Source organism: Raphanus sativus, chromosome 6 (assembly GCF_000801105.2).
Source record: "Raphanus sativus cultivar WK10039 chromosome 6, ASM80110v3, whole genome shotgun sequence".
NCBI lineage: Eukaryota > Viridiplantae > Streptophyta > Magnoliopsida > Brassicales > Brassicaceae > Raphanus > Raphanus sativus.
The window spans coordinates 33593590-33608730 of record NC_079516.1 but is presented as its reverse complement, the minus strand read 5'-3'; the positions used below and the strand labels follow the sequence as shown (position 1 = coordinate 33608730).

At 35.1% G+C, this 15141-nt stretch overlaps 3 protein-coding genes and 1 pseudogene across 3 annotated transcripts; 2 read left to right on the top strand and 2 right to left on the bottom strand.

The window, feature by feature from the left end:
- The first annotated feature begins 5205 nt into the window (after window positions 1-5205).
- LOC108808292 (26S proteasome regulatory subunit 10B homolog A-like) lies at window positions 5206-5823 on the top strand (annotated as a pseudogene).
- A 703-nt stretch (window positions 5824-6526) lies between these two features.
- On the bottom strand, window positions 6527-7396 carry LOC108808291 (uncharacterized). The gene is made up of 2 exons (XM_018580462.1): window positions 7253-7396; window positions 6527-7165 (listed from the first exon to the last, which is right to left on the bottom strand). The coding sequence occupies exons 1-2, from the start codon at window positions 7394-7396 to the stop codon at window positions 6527-6529; spliced, it is 783 nt and encodes a 260-aa protein (XP_018435964.1).
- Window positions 7397-9284: 1888 nt separating this feature from the next.
- On the top strand, window positions 9285-9773 carry LOC130495778 (uncharacterized). The gene has a single exon (XM_056987287.1). It carries the CDS (start codon window positions 9285-9287, stop codon window positions 9771-9773), a length of 489 nt encoding a protein of 162 aa, XP_056843267.1.
- A 3844-nt stretch (window positions 9774-13617) lies between these two features.
- On the bottom strand, window positions 13618-14677 carry LOC108809985 (uncharacterized protein At1g76070-like). Its single transcript, XM_018582117.2, has one exon. The coding sequence runs from the start codon at window positions 14447-14449 to the stop codon at window positions 13727-13729; it is 723 nt and encodes a 240-aa protein (XP_018437619.1). The 5' UTR covers window positions 14450-14677; the 3' UTR covers window positions 13618-13726.
- Between the last annotated feature and the right edge of the window lie 464 nt (window positions 14678-15141).

Below are 15141 nucleotides of genomic sequence, written 5' to 3'. Positions count from 1 at the left end.
AATCACACATATTACTTTATCTATCCTAATTCCGGACTTCTCAATATGATAGTAGAATTAGAATTGAGAAATTCTTGGATTCACCCATAGGGTGAACCTGTAAGTTCATCCAACCAATAGAATTTCGTTATTTCATATTTAGTATCTTTAAAAAAGAAAATAAAATATTGTCAAGATATATTATATTTATAAACTAAAAAATAAAAATACATCAAAATAATATTAATTACAAATAAAAACACGTTTAAGAAAAGTTATTTTTAATATCGCCAGCCAAACACTAAACCCTAAACCCTAAATACTAAATCCTAAACCTTTGGGTAAACCCTAAACCTTGGATAAATCCTAAATCCTAGGATTTAGAATTTATCCAAGTGTTTGGGATTTACCAAAGGTTTAGGGTTTAGGATTTAGGGTTTAGGGTTTAGTGTTTCGGTGACTGTGTTAAAAATATATATTTTTTTTAAATCCAAAAATTTAGGATTTATCCAAGGGTTTAGAGTTTATGATTTAGGTTTAGGGTTTAGTGTTTTGGTGACAGTATTTTAATTATTAAATCTTTTTTTGCGACTACTATTATTTTCTATTTTTTTATTTTAAAAATATAATAAAACTTGACAATATTTTGTTTCCTATTTTAAAAGATATGGAACATGAAATAACGAAATCATATTGATTGGTGAACCTAAAGGTTCACCCTAGGGATGAATCTAAAGATTCATCCTAGCGGTGAACCCAAATATTTCTCATTAGAATTTACACAAAAACAAGAAAAAGGAAATATTGACATTGTCTCTAGAATCTGATCATGGTATATTCTCTATAACATTGATCATTATAATTTAAAACCTAACCTCTTAACATTTTATAAACCTTTTAAATTAGAAATTGACAAGATTCTTAGCAAAAAAAAAAAAAATGACAAGATCTTCAATCCTTAGCAAAAAAAAAAAAGATCTTCAATATAGCCATTATTAAGATAAAGGGATCATGAACGATGTTGAATAACTCTTCTGAAGCAAGATCACGGATGTCACATATGGAATATCTGTGAGGAGCTACTTTTATATGGTCACATGGTTTATCCATCTCAATTCATTATGAAAGGTACAAAATCACATCCAAAAGTAATTCAGTTATATATCCTACACAAAAAGAAGAGTTTAGGATAGAAAAAAATTAACGAAAAATAAATGTTGCTCAAAATGGTTGGAAAACGATGACCTATTTAGCTTTAGGGTGCCAAATGACTGAAAATGTATGGGCTTCAAAGGCCTAAACCAGTGGCCAGTTACTTGAATTAACTGTGGTCTGAGTACAATACACCGTCGTAGAGACACGACTCCTTCACTTCTTGTCCTGGGGTTTTATGTTGGGACAGGACATGAACTAAATTTCAATTGTAGTAAAGAAGAAACACTGTTTAGTAATGAAAATGGAGAGAATCAGCCCTAAGGGACAACACTCACAGGAACAAACCAGGAAAGTACGAGTGAGCATTTCGTCATTTCTTGTCGTGAGCTCGGTGCGGCTAGTTATTTCTTGTCGTTTCATTCAAGCATTTCGTCAAGCACCTGTGATGCATTATACTTTGAGAAAGTTCTGTTATGGAGAGGAACCCTAAGCTATTACGTTGGTTCATATAACTTCCACAACTTCAGCTACATTCTCTTCCTTCAGTACCAACACAATGATTTACTCTCAGTCTCAGCAGAAAAGACTGTCAAGTGTGAGATTGTTGTACAGAGCTTCATGCTTTCCAGAAGTAAGCTTAGCTTTGTCTCTGCCTATAGATTTGTGTGAGGCAAACTTATTTGATGACTCTGTGATAGGGATGTGAGAATAGTTATACCTTGAATTTGGACTATACCTTGATGAATTTTTCTTCACGTCTTACCACAAAAGATTTAAAACGGACTCAAGTGCAAGCATGTTTACTCTCATATTGTCTCAGCAGAATAAAGAGATGGAACTGTGGCGATTTGGTTGAACGAAAGAAGTTAACTATCCAGACCTATGTGTTGCTGAACACAAACCAGATGAAGTCATTGTCTATAAGAAGATCAGTGCAGCCTCTTAAGAAAAGAGCCATCACTAATCGGGATGAGGAGCTATTCCTTGTCAATAAGGTAAATGATCCATCACTTAATGACTTATTGTTATGTATTTTATTAAAGGTCAAATGTTTCTAAAGTTTTTTTTAACATGCGCATCAGCACATGACTCATCGTTACTAAACCTCGACCAGAAGAGTAACAATGACACGAGTGCCAAAAAGCTATACCAAAATTGGTACCTCATATCGTACGTATGTTAACAAATTCATAAACGTGTATATATGTGTAATTGAGGACAAGATTTGGGTTCGCCCCCTATGGTGAACCTTTAAATTCACCACTTCCATAGTAACTAATCAAAGTGCTAACTAGATTAACGATCAAATAATTTAAAAAATAAATAATATCATATTTAATAATACTAATATCATTATTTAATCTCTAAAATCAAATTCTATACCCTAAATCCAAATTTTAAACCCTAAATTTTAAATTATAAATCCAAACTCTATACCCTAAACCCAAATCTTAAACCCTGAACCCAAATTAACCATAAATCATAAACCAAAAAATCTAAACTCTAAACCCAAAACTATACCCTAAATTCAAACCCTAGACGCTAAACCCAAATCCTAGACTCTAAACCCAAATATAAATCCTAAACCCAAACAATATATCCTAAACCCAAACTCTAGACCGTAACTCAAACCATGAACTCTAAATCCAAATTTTAATTTTTAACCTTAAATTTCAAAAGAACAATATCAATATTAATCCAAATATTTAGAGTATAGGGTTTGGGTTTTGTATTTACGTTTTGGGTTTAGAGTCTAGGATTTGGATTTAGGGTATAGGTTTGGGTTTACAGTTCAGGTTTTTGGGTTTATGATTTATGGTTTGGGTTTAGGGTTTAAGATTTGGGTTTAGGGTATAGAGTTTGGGTTTATAATTTAGAATTTAGGGTTTAGAATTTAGATTTAGGGTATTGAATTTGAGTTTATGAATTAAATAATGATATTAGCATTATTAAATATGAAATTATTTATTTTTTAAATTATTTAATTATTAGTCTAGTTGGCACTTTGATTGATTATTAAGGAGGTGGTGAATTTAAAAGTTCACTGGGAGGTGAATCCAAATTAGATTGACTAAAACCAGATTTTGCTTAAAACTGCTTATACATATATATTTTTTTTTTGGTCAACAAACTGCTTATATATATATATATATATCTAATTTTTTTTCTTTTTAGAATAACACATGAATTTTATAAAGTATTATCCACATGCACATCGTTATGATGCTACCATGTAAGTTTAATTTATTCGAACCTTTTCATTATTTAGTTTTATGCATTGTTTGGTTGATGAGTGTTTTATATTCGGTGATTACAAAAGAATTTTGTACTCGTTCTGTGGGTTCTTTCCATCTAAATTTAGAAAGAGAGAAACATTTTATATAATAGGTAGATAAATTAGTGTTTAAACTTCTCTTACTTGTATGTAAAAAAAAACTGAATAACTGAAAAGATATAATAAGTTCTATATAAATTTTCTTCCCTTTTTGGCCAAAGAACTGAATTTCAAATTTTCTTTGTTTGGCTAAAGGGCAGAACTTCAAAAAGTCAAAATAAAAACAAAGTTAGTGGTAACAGAAAAAGTAGCATATAACTAAGCTGTAATGGCACAATCACAAAGAAAAAACGTAATATAGTTCTTGTATATTTCACCATGTACACGACTACGTCATGACTCAGTCCAGGAAGAACTTTGATAGATCATCACTATCCACGCAACTACCAAAATCGAGGTGGATTAACGTGGACAGGTGAATAAAATAAAAGAACAGACACACAATAAATCGATTATAAATAGAGAGGAGTTGAGAGCATGTTTATTGCAGGTCCGTAATATATTAACTTAATATAAAATACGGTTTTTTATCTTTTAACTAAAAAAATTAAAAAATATTTTTTAAATAAGAAATATAAAAGACGTCTCTTAAATAAGAGATATAAAAGGTATCTTTTAGTTTGTTTAGTTAAAAGCTAAGAAACTATATCTTATATTACGCTAAAAATTTCAACTTAAGAAACCTGCAATAAACATGTTCTGAGCACCTCCAAAGCTCCACATAAAATATTTTATTAGAGTCTATAAATGTAAAAAATATTAAAATATTTGAAGGAGAGAAGATGAGACAAAGTTACAAAAATACATCCTGCAAGAATCTTCCCAAATACTAATCATCCATGTCTAGTGTTGTTAACCAAAAATTTTCTAAAGAACAAATAAAGTTTTCTAACAAAATTGTGTTAGAATAAAATATTATTATTATGTTTACATACTGATTTTCAGAGATCTGCCGATGGTGTTGCTCTTATAACAAAAAAAGTTTCATCGAAAAAATATAGATCATGACAGTAAAACAGAGAAAACAGGTAATAAGTTTATTCGACCTATCTTTATATATAAAGATGAGTTCCTTCCCTCCTGAGCCCTCCACGTTGGATAACACGTCATAAATAGGAATTCTCTCACGCTGACACATCAGATACGCACCGTATCATTTAAACTTTGTTCTCTCGAAAGGGGCTTCGCAGTGGGCTTTGTCCAGCGCAAATGAAATGCTCTTCGACACTAGGCCCATCGACACAATGTTCTAAGGAATCCCCTAAAAAGATGTTCTTCTTCGTGTTCTTCGTCTGTCTTCGATCGGCGCTGAGACTTTATAGATTCTGTAAAGGTGTTTGTGGTTTAATCTTAAACCGTCTTTATTCTCCATCCCACTACGAATCAACCTATTACGCTCTTCGTCTGCTAGATCTTTATATATATAAACCTTCGATGCGTCGTTTCCGGCAAAATCTCTAATCTTCTGGAGATCGCGATCTCTTCATCTCTCTGAAAAAGGCAGCGTCTTGTGGGTTAGCAAGCTGTTCGTCGGTGAGCAGGTGAGGCCAGCGACCATTGGCATTACCCGGAGCAACCACAACTTCAAGCTTTCAGACTATACAATGTCCATACGCTTCTGGGTATTCTCAAACCTTGGATATCAATTTTTTTTTCATTCTAATCTCCATGGAGGATTGAGGGTATGATTTGATCATGTGTTTAGATCGATCAATTTTTTTTTCATTCTAATCTCTATGGAGGATCAAGGGTATGATCTCTCTCTCTCTTACTAATTACCCTTTTTGGTTTCTGTGAGATTATTTCTCATTGGATGCTTTGGTATGTGGTGGGATGTCGTAGCAAAGTGGATGAGGAGAAGCTGACCTCAGAAACTCAGAGTTGTTCTTGATATGACCACACTTACAATTATGAGAGCCCTTCACCGAGAAGTCAGTTCTTTTACATGTGTTTGGGCAGGTTGTAGTGTATTTCTTCTTGACAATAATAAATGTGACTTTGGTGTTTTTTGATTGTAGATCGATCCCGTTGTGTATAACATGCTGCACGAAGACCCTGGCAACATTAGCTACTCTGCTGTGGGAGGTTTAGGTTATCAGATCAGAGAATTCAGGGAATCTGTTGGGCTTCTTTTTATGAATCCTGAACTTTTCCTCCGAGTAGGGATCAAACCACCCAAGGTACATAGCTCTTCCTTAAACCTTTCTTTCTTTGGCTCCAATCATTTTAGCTGATTAAATTATTAAATGCAGGGAGTCCTTCTGTATGGACCTCCAGGTACCGGGAAAACTCTGCTAGCTAGGGCTATTACCAACAACATCGATGCCAACATCTTGAAAGTTTATCTAGAATAGGGTTACCAATATCTGATAAACTACAAGAGTGGTCAATTCCTTTACTTTTTAGGATAAACTTCATAAGTATCTGTAAGAAAAATCACTAACCTAATCCAATTGTACATGTCGTTCTTTGTGAGCACTTGGCAATGTTGAAAAGGCTTCAGATGAGAGCTTTGTTGCAGAAACTCCAAATCTAATGACCACTTTTTGTGCAAACTGATGAATGTAGAGCTATGGTTACAGCAGCTAGGCTCCCATATTGGATGGTGACTACTGGTCAGGCACATCAAAAGAAGATGGCAGAAAGGACATTAAGAAAGGAGTGATCAAAAGCTAGATTACAAAAGGGCTCTGAAAACTTCTGGGCAGACTGATCTTTCTGGGAAGGCATCCAAAGATCAGCTGTTAATGCTTAAAGTAATCTGTACTTTCTATGACTTATACTATCTCTTTATTAGTTACAAATTATCAATTTCATATTACAAAATACTAAAAACTGTTACATAATATTGCACAATGAATATTAAGTTCCAAGCACAGCCTAGCTCCAAAAGCCTACGTCCAGCATCCTAACTCAAGCATCCTAGTTCCAAGTTCATCAAGTTCTACACTTTCTCTTAGGTAGTACCCTTTTCGCTTGCACAGGTTGATGGCCTTTGCTTTGAGGTGGAACACGACCGCCTTTGCTTTTTGGTGGAGCTTGATCGCCTATGCTCGCTCATGTCGGGTGATCGCCTTTGCTCGCAGATGCAGCTTGATCGCCTTTAAACTTTAGTAGATCTTCTGCAGCTTCGCTCATGCTAGGATCGCTCCCTTCTGCACTCAACCTCACTGCATCCCTGATCTGTGACACTTCGGTCTCCAACATACCCATCCTTTCCGTAAACATCCTCTCCATATTTTCCATTTTCGTGCTGAGCATATCCCCCAAGGAAGTAACAGATGTACGGAGGAGACCCTCAATGAAACTCTTAGTTTCACTATCAATACTCTGTTTCTTTTCAGCTGCTCGCTTACACAGCAACTTTTTCTTTCTTGTCTCCGCTCCTTCATCATGAACCTTTCTCTTGCCTTTTCCTGGAACCTCAAGCGTAGAGGTCTCTTCGTCTGCTACAACATCAGTATCGTCGCCACTCATACCAGCTTCTGCATCTATATCATTTGTCAAAGCTTCCTCCATTTCAGTCTCTTCAAGTTCTATAACTGGCCACTCCGTCTTGCTCCAATCGAACTTGCTATTGATCATACTAAGGACAAGGTTCACTCGTTCATCTTCCATCTCACCCTTCCTTGCATAGTCTTCATGCAGAAAGACATCACCATTGCCAGTCACTGAGATGACCGAGAACAAGTCACTCTACAAAGAAAACAATTATAACATGAAAAACTGCAAGAGAATAAATACAACCAAATAAAAGAATATGATAGATATATATATATATACCTTGTCAGTAAATGAGTCTTCAAGTTTGGTGATGTCTTCATAAGAAACTTTTGCAACTCCTTTCCAGTTGCCACACCTTGGACCTCTGAAGCTGCATGAGAGTTTTCTGCCGCATATTTCTCCAAAATCCGGAATTGCTTCCATAAGCCAAATCTGGATAGCATAGGAGAAACCCTCGAAAATGTAGCTGTCCTTCTTACCCAACTTCTTTGTAGCCTTCTAGATGGAACGCAGCAGAAAATCGTAAGAGTGAAGACCCCAATGGAACTTCCGAAGCTTGTCGAGATCCATCACCAACTTGATATACATATGAGGGATGAACACCTTCTCATCTCTCCCCATCACCACGCCCATTATCACACACAAGTAGATCAACCTCATCCTATCAAGCCGAGTCCAGGTGTGAACTTCTTGTAGATGTACCTTCTTGATGGACTGCAAGCTTATCTTACCACCTGTCTTTAATAGCTCACTCCAAAACACCCCATCGTTTTTCCATTTCACTACACCAGTGCTGGCTTCCCGCGAAATCTTTAGACCTGTCACAGCGTGGTACTCCTGAATCGAAAACCGGAGAGGCGACCTCGCAAAGACAAACCACTTCTCATGCTTCTTCGAGGTAATCAGCTGCCTACATAAGAAGCTATCCACCAGTTTCGCCGAAAACTTAAGCTTATTTTCCGCAATAGCCATGATATGAATGAAAACAGGATCTTTCTTCACATCATCATAGTCTGTAGGCATAGCTATCTTCAGATCCCTGATGAGTTCCATGCGGCAGCAGTTGTTGATCTTCTCGACCTGAGGTTCAAGACCCTCCGCAGACAGTCGCTTAGGTAGCTGTGGCTCCATATCTACAGAGAAAAAAAATTATATTATTCAAAACCTTATACAGACACAAGAAACATACACAAGAGATATCAAGCCATTATGAACAATATTTGTAAGTCAGAAACATACACAAGAGACAATGGGCGATTCACAAACAAAATCAATGCACCAAAAATTCAAATTGAGAATCATGTACAACTTGTGAAGAAGAGACTAGACTCATGTGTAGCATTGTAATATCCAACTGCCATTTTTAAATATCAGAAACAGAAATCAGTTACTTGTCTCGCACCTAATGTAGCTCCAAGAGAGAATCAGCTACAAGGCAAGGCCAAAAAGATAACCACCCCCCTAGCTAGCTGCAGAAACCAAATCAGAATAAAGATAAAAAAAGCATGAGTATCCATACCATCTTGCAACTAAGAAAAATCATGTCGACACAAACACATAGGAACACAATGAGTTAACAAATACAACAACAACACTATTATTTCTACAATCGAATATGCAAAAAGGAACCCGAGGAACACAAACACATAGCAAAAACAACCCTTATCATTTGACCAACAAGCTAAGACAAAGGTTCTTCTTTACAAGAACAGAGACAACAACTTCACACATACAAAAATAAGGTTACCAAAACCATATCAATTCACAAAACTTAAACAAATTCAAATGTCTTCCAATTCACAATGGAAATCTTTCATATGATCTGTTAACAACCATAAAAAGAGACAGTTCAGACATAACACAAGATATATCAAGACTCAAGCAACAAAGACTAAGACAAGCCAAGAACCTGATTCACAAACAAAATCAATCTACCAAACTTAAACAAGTGAAGAACCCGATTCCTTCAATCTTTTCACATAATGGTTAACAAAACCATATCAATTCACACAGACAAATGCCACAACGCAACGGATCGAGGAGAAGAAGGAGAAAGTATTGATACCTTATATGCTAGCGATGTTGGAGAAAGAGAGAGGCGGAGAGGGTGAAGACAAACTCGATTTCACCAATCACCAATAGAAGCTCCAAATTGCCTTTGAGTTCGTCGAGAGAGAGGCTGAGAAAAGTATGACAACATTCAAACAAGAAAGAGACGGGTCAGACATAACAAATCAATGCGAACAACTCTCAAAATCGAAAAAAAAAACCTAAATCAGAGATAGTTTCTAGGTTTACCTTGCTTGTAGGGATGTCGGAGGGAGAGAGGCTGAGAGGCGGAGAAAGAGAGAGCCGGAAAGGCGGAGATAGAGAGAGGGGAGAGAGGCGGAGAGAGGCGGAGAGAAGCGGAGACAGAGAGAGGCGGAGAGAAGCGGAGACAGAGAGAGGCGGAGAGAAACGGAGACAGAGAGAGGCGGAGAGAGGCGGAGAGAAGCGGAGGCGGAGAGAGGCGGAGAGAAGCGGAGACAGAGAGAGGCGGAGAGAAACGGAGTCAGAGAGAGGCGTAGAGAGGCGGAGAGAACCGGAGACGGAGAGAGGGGGAGAGAGGCGGAGATATAGAGAGAGGAAGAGGCGGAGAGACGGAGAGGCACAGAGTAGGGGCGGACGAAGGGGTTACACCGGAGATAGAGAGAGGCAGAGAGGCGGAGCTGTCACCGGCGATGGCGATGGAATCATCTTAGGGTTTGGTTCTCAATTGGGTCGACAGAGGTGGAGGTCTAAGAGAGAGAGAGAAAAATAAAATTTTCCTAAATGATATCGTATTAAACACATGTCTCATTTATTCATTTTATTTTTTTTTCATTTCTTTTGCTTTTTAGAAATCTTTTTATATAGTTTTTTCATTATCAATGTATATAAACCTTTTAATTTCGTTTTAATTTGATTTTAAATTACTTAAGGAAATTTTAATTTTGGGATTATGAAAATATTTACAACATTAGGACAAGTATGAGATGAATTTATACCAAGGGGACCTTGTTTTTTTGTTCTCTATTGGCAATTTTCCCATAAAAAAATCTAGTCAAGAATAATATGGTCTAAAAAGAAGTTGGGCTTTCTTAGCCTTTCCTGTTGCTCAAATTTTACTCAATATTATGCTTATACTGTTCATATATATAAGTCAGTTGATGTGTGTTTGCATGGTTAGAACTTAGAAGCAAACGAAAAAGCACACACTGATGATGATTACATAAGTACATTAAAAAGATACTATATACTACATATTTTCTATAACCACTGTGTACTACACTTCATTGTCATTTGTACTGCTTAAGAAACTTGTATATATACATAAACCTGACCAGCACCAACATTATAGAAAGCCCCGAGACTGTGACTATATGACAACCTCGTCTGCATCCTTTACAAAGAAGATGAATCAGGTAAGAATCTGTGTTTCGTGTGCACGGTTCTTTCCCCACCCTTGTATATCTTTATTTATATACTAGATTTTAACCCGTGCGTCCGCACGGATGTTCTATTTAGTTTTTATATTTTTTATTTCTTTTTAATATGTTTTAATATATTTACTAACTTTTAAGTGTTTAAAAGTTATTATTTATTTTTATCAAATTAATTAAAACATACTTTTTTACCTTTTTGTTCACAAATATGTGTGCTAATTTATTTATAATATCATGGATTACTAATTATTTTTTTTATTTTTAATCTGTAAAAACTATTAGTACGGTTGTTAATAATTGAATATTTACTGCATAAGTTTATAAGGAGTAGATTATTAATAGTTTAGATATTTACCGCATAAGTTTATAAGGAGTAGATTATTAATAATTGAATATTTGCTTGTAACTATTACATCTAAATTTTTGAAATGCTAAATAATTTATACTATATGATTTTAGTATGGATTTTTGTGTTTTTATTATTAAAAATAATTTAAATTTACGATATGATTTATGGATTTTTGTATTTAGATTAGTAAACATAAGTTACATTAACATATGATTTTGATTTTAGTATATGATTTTAGTATGGATTTTTCGTATTTCAGAAGTGCTTTAAATTTGCATATATAATGTAACCAAAGGAACATTTTAATTGCTATTATAAAAAACGAATTCATTAAATAATAAGTTTTCTTTTATCCAAATTATCATCACTTTACATTTTCAATTATCCTTATCTGCACACACGTTGAAATATTTTTTTAAGAAAATGAAAGATTGCAATCTTTTAATTTGATGTAATAGCTAAATATTAGGAAACTCATTTGAGATTTTTAAGGAAAGTTCTATATATTATTCTTTTGTAATTTTTTTGTTAATTAAAAATAGAGTGGCATTCACTCGTAATTATTGAGGAAAACTAAGGGTTATTTCTTTTTTGTACTTCAGTTTTAATAGTTTAGATATATATGTATGCATATGTATACATGTAGTTAAACACACATCTACATACATATATCATCGTCATGAATGATCATCTTGTATTTTTAATAAACTATGGGACATGAATTTCGAACTGAAAGAGTATTTCAAAATTTCCAAACGCTAAAATTTTACGCTTAACTTCCGCTAATTCGAGTAAGAAGCAATTTCCAGACGCATATCTCAGCTAACGGTCAATTTACATATACAAGTGTTCTAGATAAATTTAGTTTAATTTTAAAAAATATCCTTACTTTTAATAAAATTGAATATTAAAAATGGCTCAAATTAAATATTCAAAAACAACAAAATGTGACAAACACTATCATCCAAATAACAATGCCATTTTTGATAAAATTGAAACCAGCATTGTTAATTTGATCTTAGAGCCATTTGTTGATCTATATACTCCTTCTGTTTCTAAATAAGTATCATTTTGACATTTTTCACACAGATTAAAAAATTATTGAAATATATGTAAGTTGTTATAAATTACACCTTTCTGGCCAATAATATTTGAGATAAATAAAATTATTTATAAAATCAATGTTTTTTGAAATTAATTTTCAGCTAAAAGTAAATATAATTTGTATTAGAATTGTAAAATAACACTTTTTATGTAATAAAAAAAATTAAAATGACACTTATTATGAAACAGAGAGGAAATACTAAGTATGAGGTTTCCCACACAACGTTGTGTTCGACGAGGACGAGATTCCAGGTGGTGTTGATGCAAGCAAGATCTAGATGGACGAGCAAGATTTGCTTAATGGTCCAGGAGAGACGTATGAGGTTGCTTTGGCTGAGCCTGGGACTTACAGCTTTTATTGGGCGCCGCATCTGGGTGCTGGTATAGTCGGTAAAGTCACCGTTAACTAATAAAATGTAAGTGTAGTGGTATAGAGTCTCTGAGTCAAGTAGAGACGTTTTCAGTTTTATACTTTTATATAAGGTATTTTGTAATTCTAAAGAGTGATGAATCGAGTGGACAGTGATATGTTATTATGAGTTAATAACAAGACTGATTCCGTAAATTGTATTTCTTTGTTATATACTCAAGATGTAATATATTGAAATCATTATGTCTCAATCAGGATTTGAGTTCAGAGTAGATAGTGTAGTAATCCATAACATATATGTATTTAATTGTATAAGGTGTATATTTACTACGTAAAGAGTCAGTTATAAGCCGAACTGCAACATGTAATAATCCAATCCATTTATATAACAAATGTTAACCTAATTTCATCACTTATGCACTCTGTTAGAACATGTCTAGATTCAAGCTATTCAGCTATTATATTTGACTACATCTTAAGATATTATTCCTTTCACAACATTTACCAACCAAATCATATTATACTATAGTATATACAACTCTAGTTACAACATATAAAAATTCAGATATTCTCTCTAAACTTGTAGCCTGTTTATAATGTACCAGCACAGTTGTGAGAATAATTCAACTTGAAGTTACATACAAAACCAATTATTTGATTTATAACCCCGAAGCATAAAACCACACGGATTGCTAAATTCAACTCTAACAAAAAGAGACTAAAACCTTTGTTTTCACCCTTCCTGTAATTACAATAAGGGATCCCTTACAATAACATGACATAATATTCGGAAAACAACTTATCAAGTATGAGATATACCTTGGACGCTTCATTATGATACTCGAGGTATTGGATAGGTTACCTAAATTGTTTGGTCATGGCCAGTTTGCTTCAAACCCTCAAAATTTTTTAAAGTTTTTTATATGGATAGAAATCCTCAAATTTGTAAAAGAAAAATTTTACGCACCAAAATTTTTAAATTCTCTCTTTACTCGTCTACGGTTCTTAAAATTTCAGGGCCGGCCCTCAAAAGCATAGCCGAGGTTACAATATGTAATAGAGGCATAAGTAACATCTCTCCTTTGGTCTATGACTTGCTTATATAATCATGGCTTTGGAGAGGTAACGTGTGAGCTATTCACATGTTGTCGAGTCAAGGCAGTAACCAAACAACTTAGAGTGGGCACGGGGGCCGCACGGCTTCAAGTGTAAACGGATGAAGTACGAGAGACATGAAGAAGATATCTTTAGGCCAATCATCACTTTAAGAGGGAGACAAACCAATGAGTGATTGTGCCCATCTCAAAGCGAAGAACGCATGAGTGTTGCCTAAATTAAAAAAAAAAATACTTTGACAAGTCGAATTATTTTGTTTCTTTTAAGTATTAAAAAAATATAGACCTAGTACGTTGAAACGAAGTTCCGAAAAAAAAAAAAGTACACATTGAAGTAGGAACGAAGACAACTTAGTAAGTAGCTTTAACTTGAAGTGGTTTTGGTCGATCCATGGTTCTTCTCTTCCACAGATTAACTTCACTCTTCTGTCTTGAGCACAGGGTCAGAGGCGTGCGTACAGCGCATGGAATCTTCGTCTCTTTGTCATCGGTAGAGTAACATCCGCGATGATCCGATTGAGATTCTTCACGTTTCATCTCGACCGTCCAATCAAATGCACCGAGAGCTTCTCTGCTGCTCGCAAATTTCTTCATTTTACCTAACGAAGGCACCGCAACCGCTTCCACCGCCGAGATCCGATGCTCGCTCACGGCGGAAACAGCCGTATAGTTTGATTCTCTCCTTCTCGTTGAGAAGAGACGCTTTAGTTTCGACCAGTTTCCTTTGCCGGCTTCTTTAACAATATTAAACGACGCCGGTTTGAGATCTTTAGGTGCTCGGTTTTTCGTCGACGACTTAGCGAGTTTGATCTGACCGATGCAGGAGACTTTAGGCGAAGTGGGTTCGGCGAAAACGACGGCGTTCTTGGTTCTTCTCCTAGCCCTAGCCGTCGCTGTTGGAAGCAACGGTGTTATCGGACCAGAGAAGAATAATCCTCTGTTCACCGTCGAAGCTGTACGGTGGTGGTGGAAATCTCTTACCGGACTAAACGGCGTTGCACCGTGACCAATCGACAAGGCTTTTTGAAGCATCTTCGAGAGTTTCGCGGGGTTGTTGTCGGATGCTTTTTCCATTTATTCACAAAAGTATACAAACGCGGAGATCCTTGGTTTTATATGTACTTTCTGTTGTGTCTGAAAGTTCTCAGAAAGTGAGAGTCAATGGTTGTTTATAGATGAACACAATTGAAAATGTCAAGATGATGACGACATGGAGGGGTCTGGGTTAACGCTGAGCTAAACCGGAGAAGACCTTAATGTCATTATTGATACAGTTTTGACTTCAAACCGGAGAAGACATTTATGGCCTAAAGACTTATACGGCCGACTTTAATCCGGTTTACAAAATCAAATGCTGATTGGGTTACAGCTTTCCTTACAGTTTAGGTTGTCTTCTTATTTCGACGCGTATTAGTTTAAATGATTCGTTGACTCTTTTGGGTTAATCCCACATGTGTTGACTTTCTTGGGGTTTTTCCACATGTGTTGTAATACATTAAAGGATATATAAGAAGTTGAGAACCAATAAGCCACATGATTGTTATGCTTAAAACTGTAGTTGATTGTGTGTAATTAGTTAAAGAAACTAATTAGTACATGAACAGCTCGTTAATGGATATATTATAATATTGAAAGCGACGTACAAAGTGAACACTTGTCCGTTTGGATTTGGTCTTGTTATAAGTTATAACTAGATGATAATCCGGGCCTTGCGCGGAGTGAACTTTTTTTAAATATGTTGAATCTAAATAAATAATACATTTTTT

Bases quoted from the DNA above. Each gene is read 5' to 3' on its own strand.
- LOC130495778 (XM_056987287.1), top strand. From the start codon at position 9,285: ATGTCGGAGGGAGAGAGGCTGAGAGGCGGAGAAAGAGAGAGCCGGAAA.
- LOC108808291 (XM_018580462.1), bottom strand. From the start codon at position 7,396: ATGGAAGCAATTCCGGATTTTGGAGAAATATGCGGCAGAAAACTCTCA. The intron at 7,166-7,252 runs GTATATATATAT...TTTTCTTTGTAG, and splicing joins AAGACTCATTTACTGACAAG to AGTGACTTGTTCTCGGTCAT.
- LOC108809985 (XM_018582117.2), bottom strand. From the start codon at position 14,449: ATGGAAAAAGCATCCGACAACAACCCCGCGAAACTCTCGAAGATGCTT.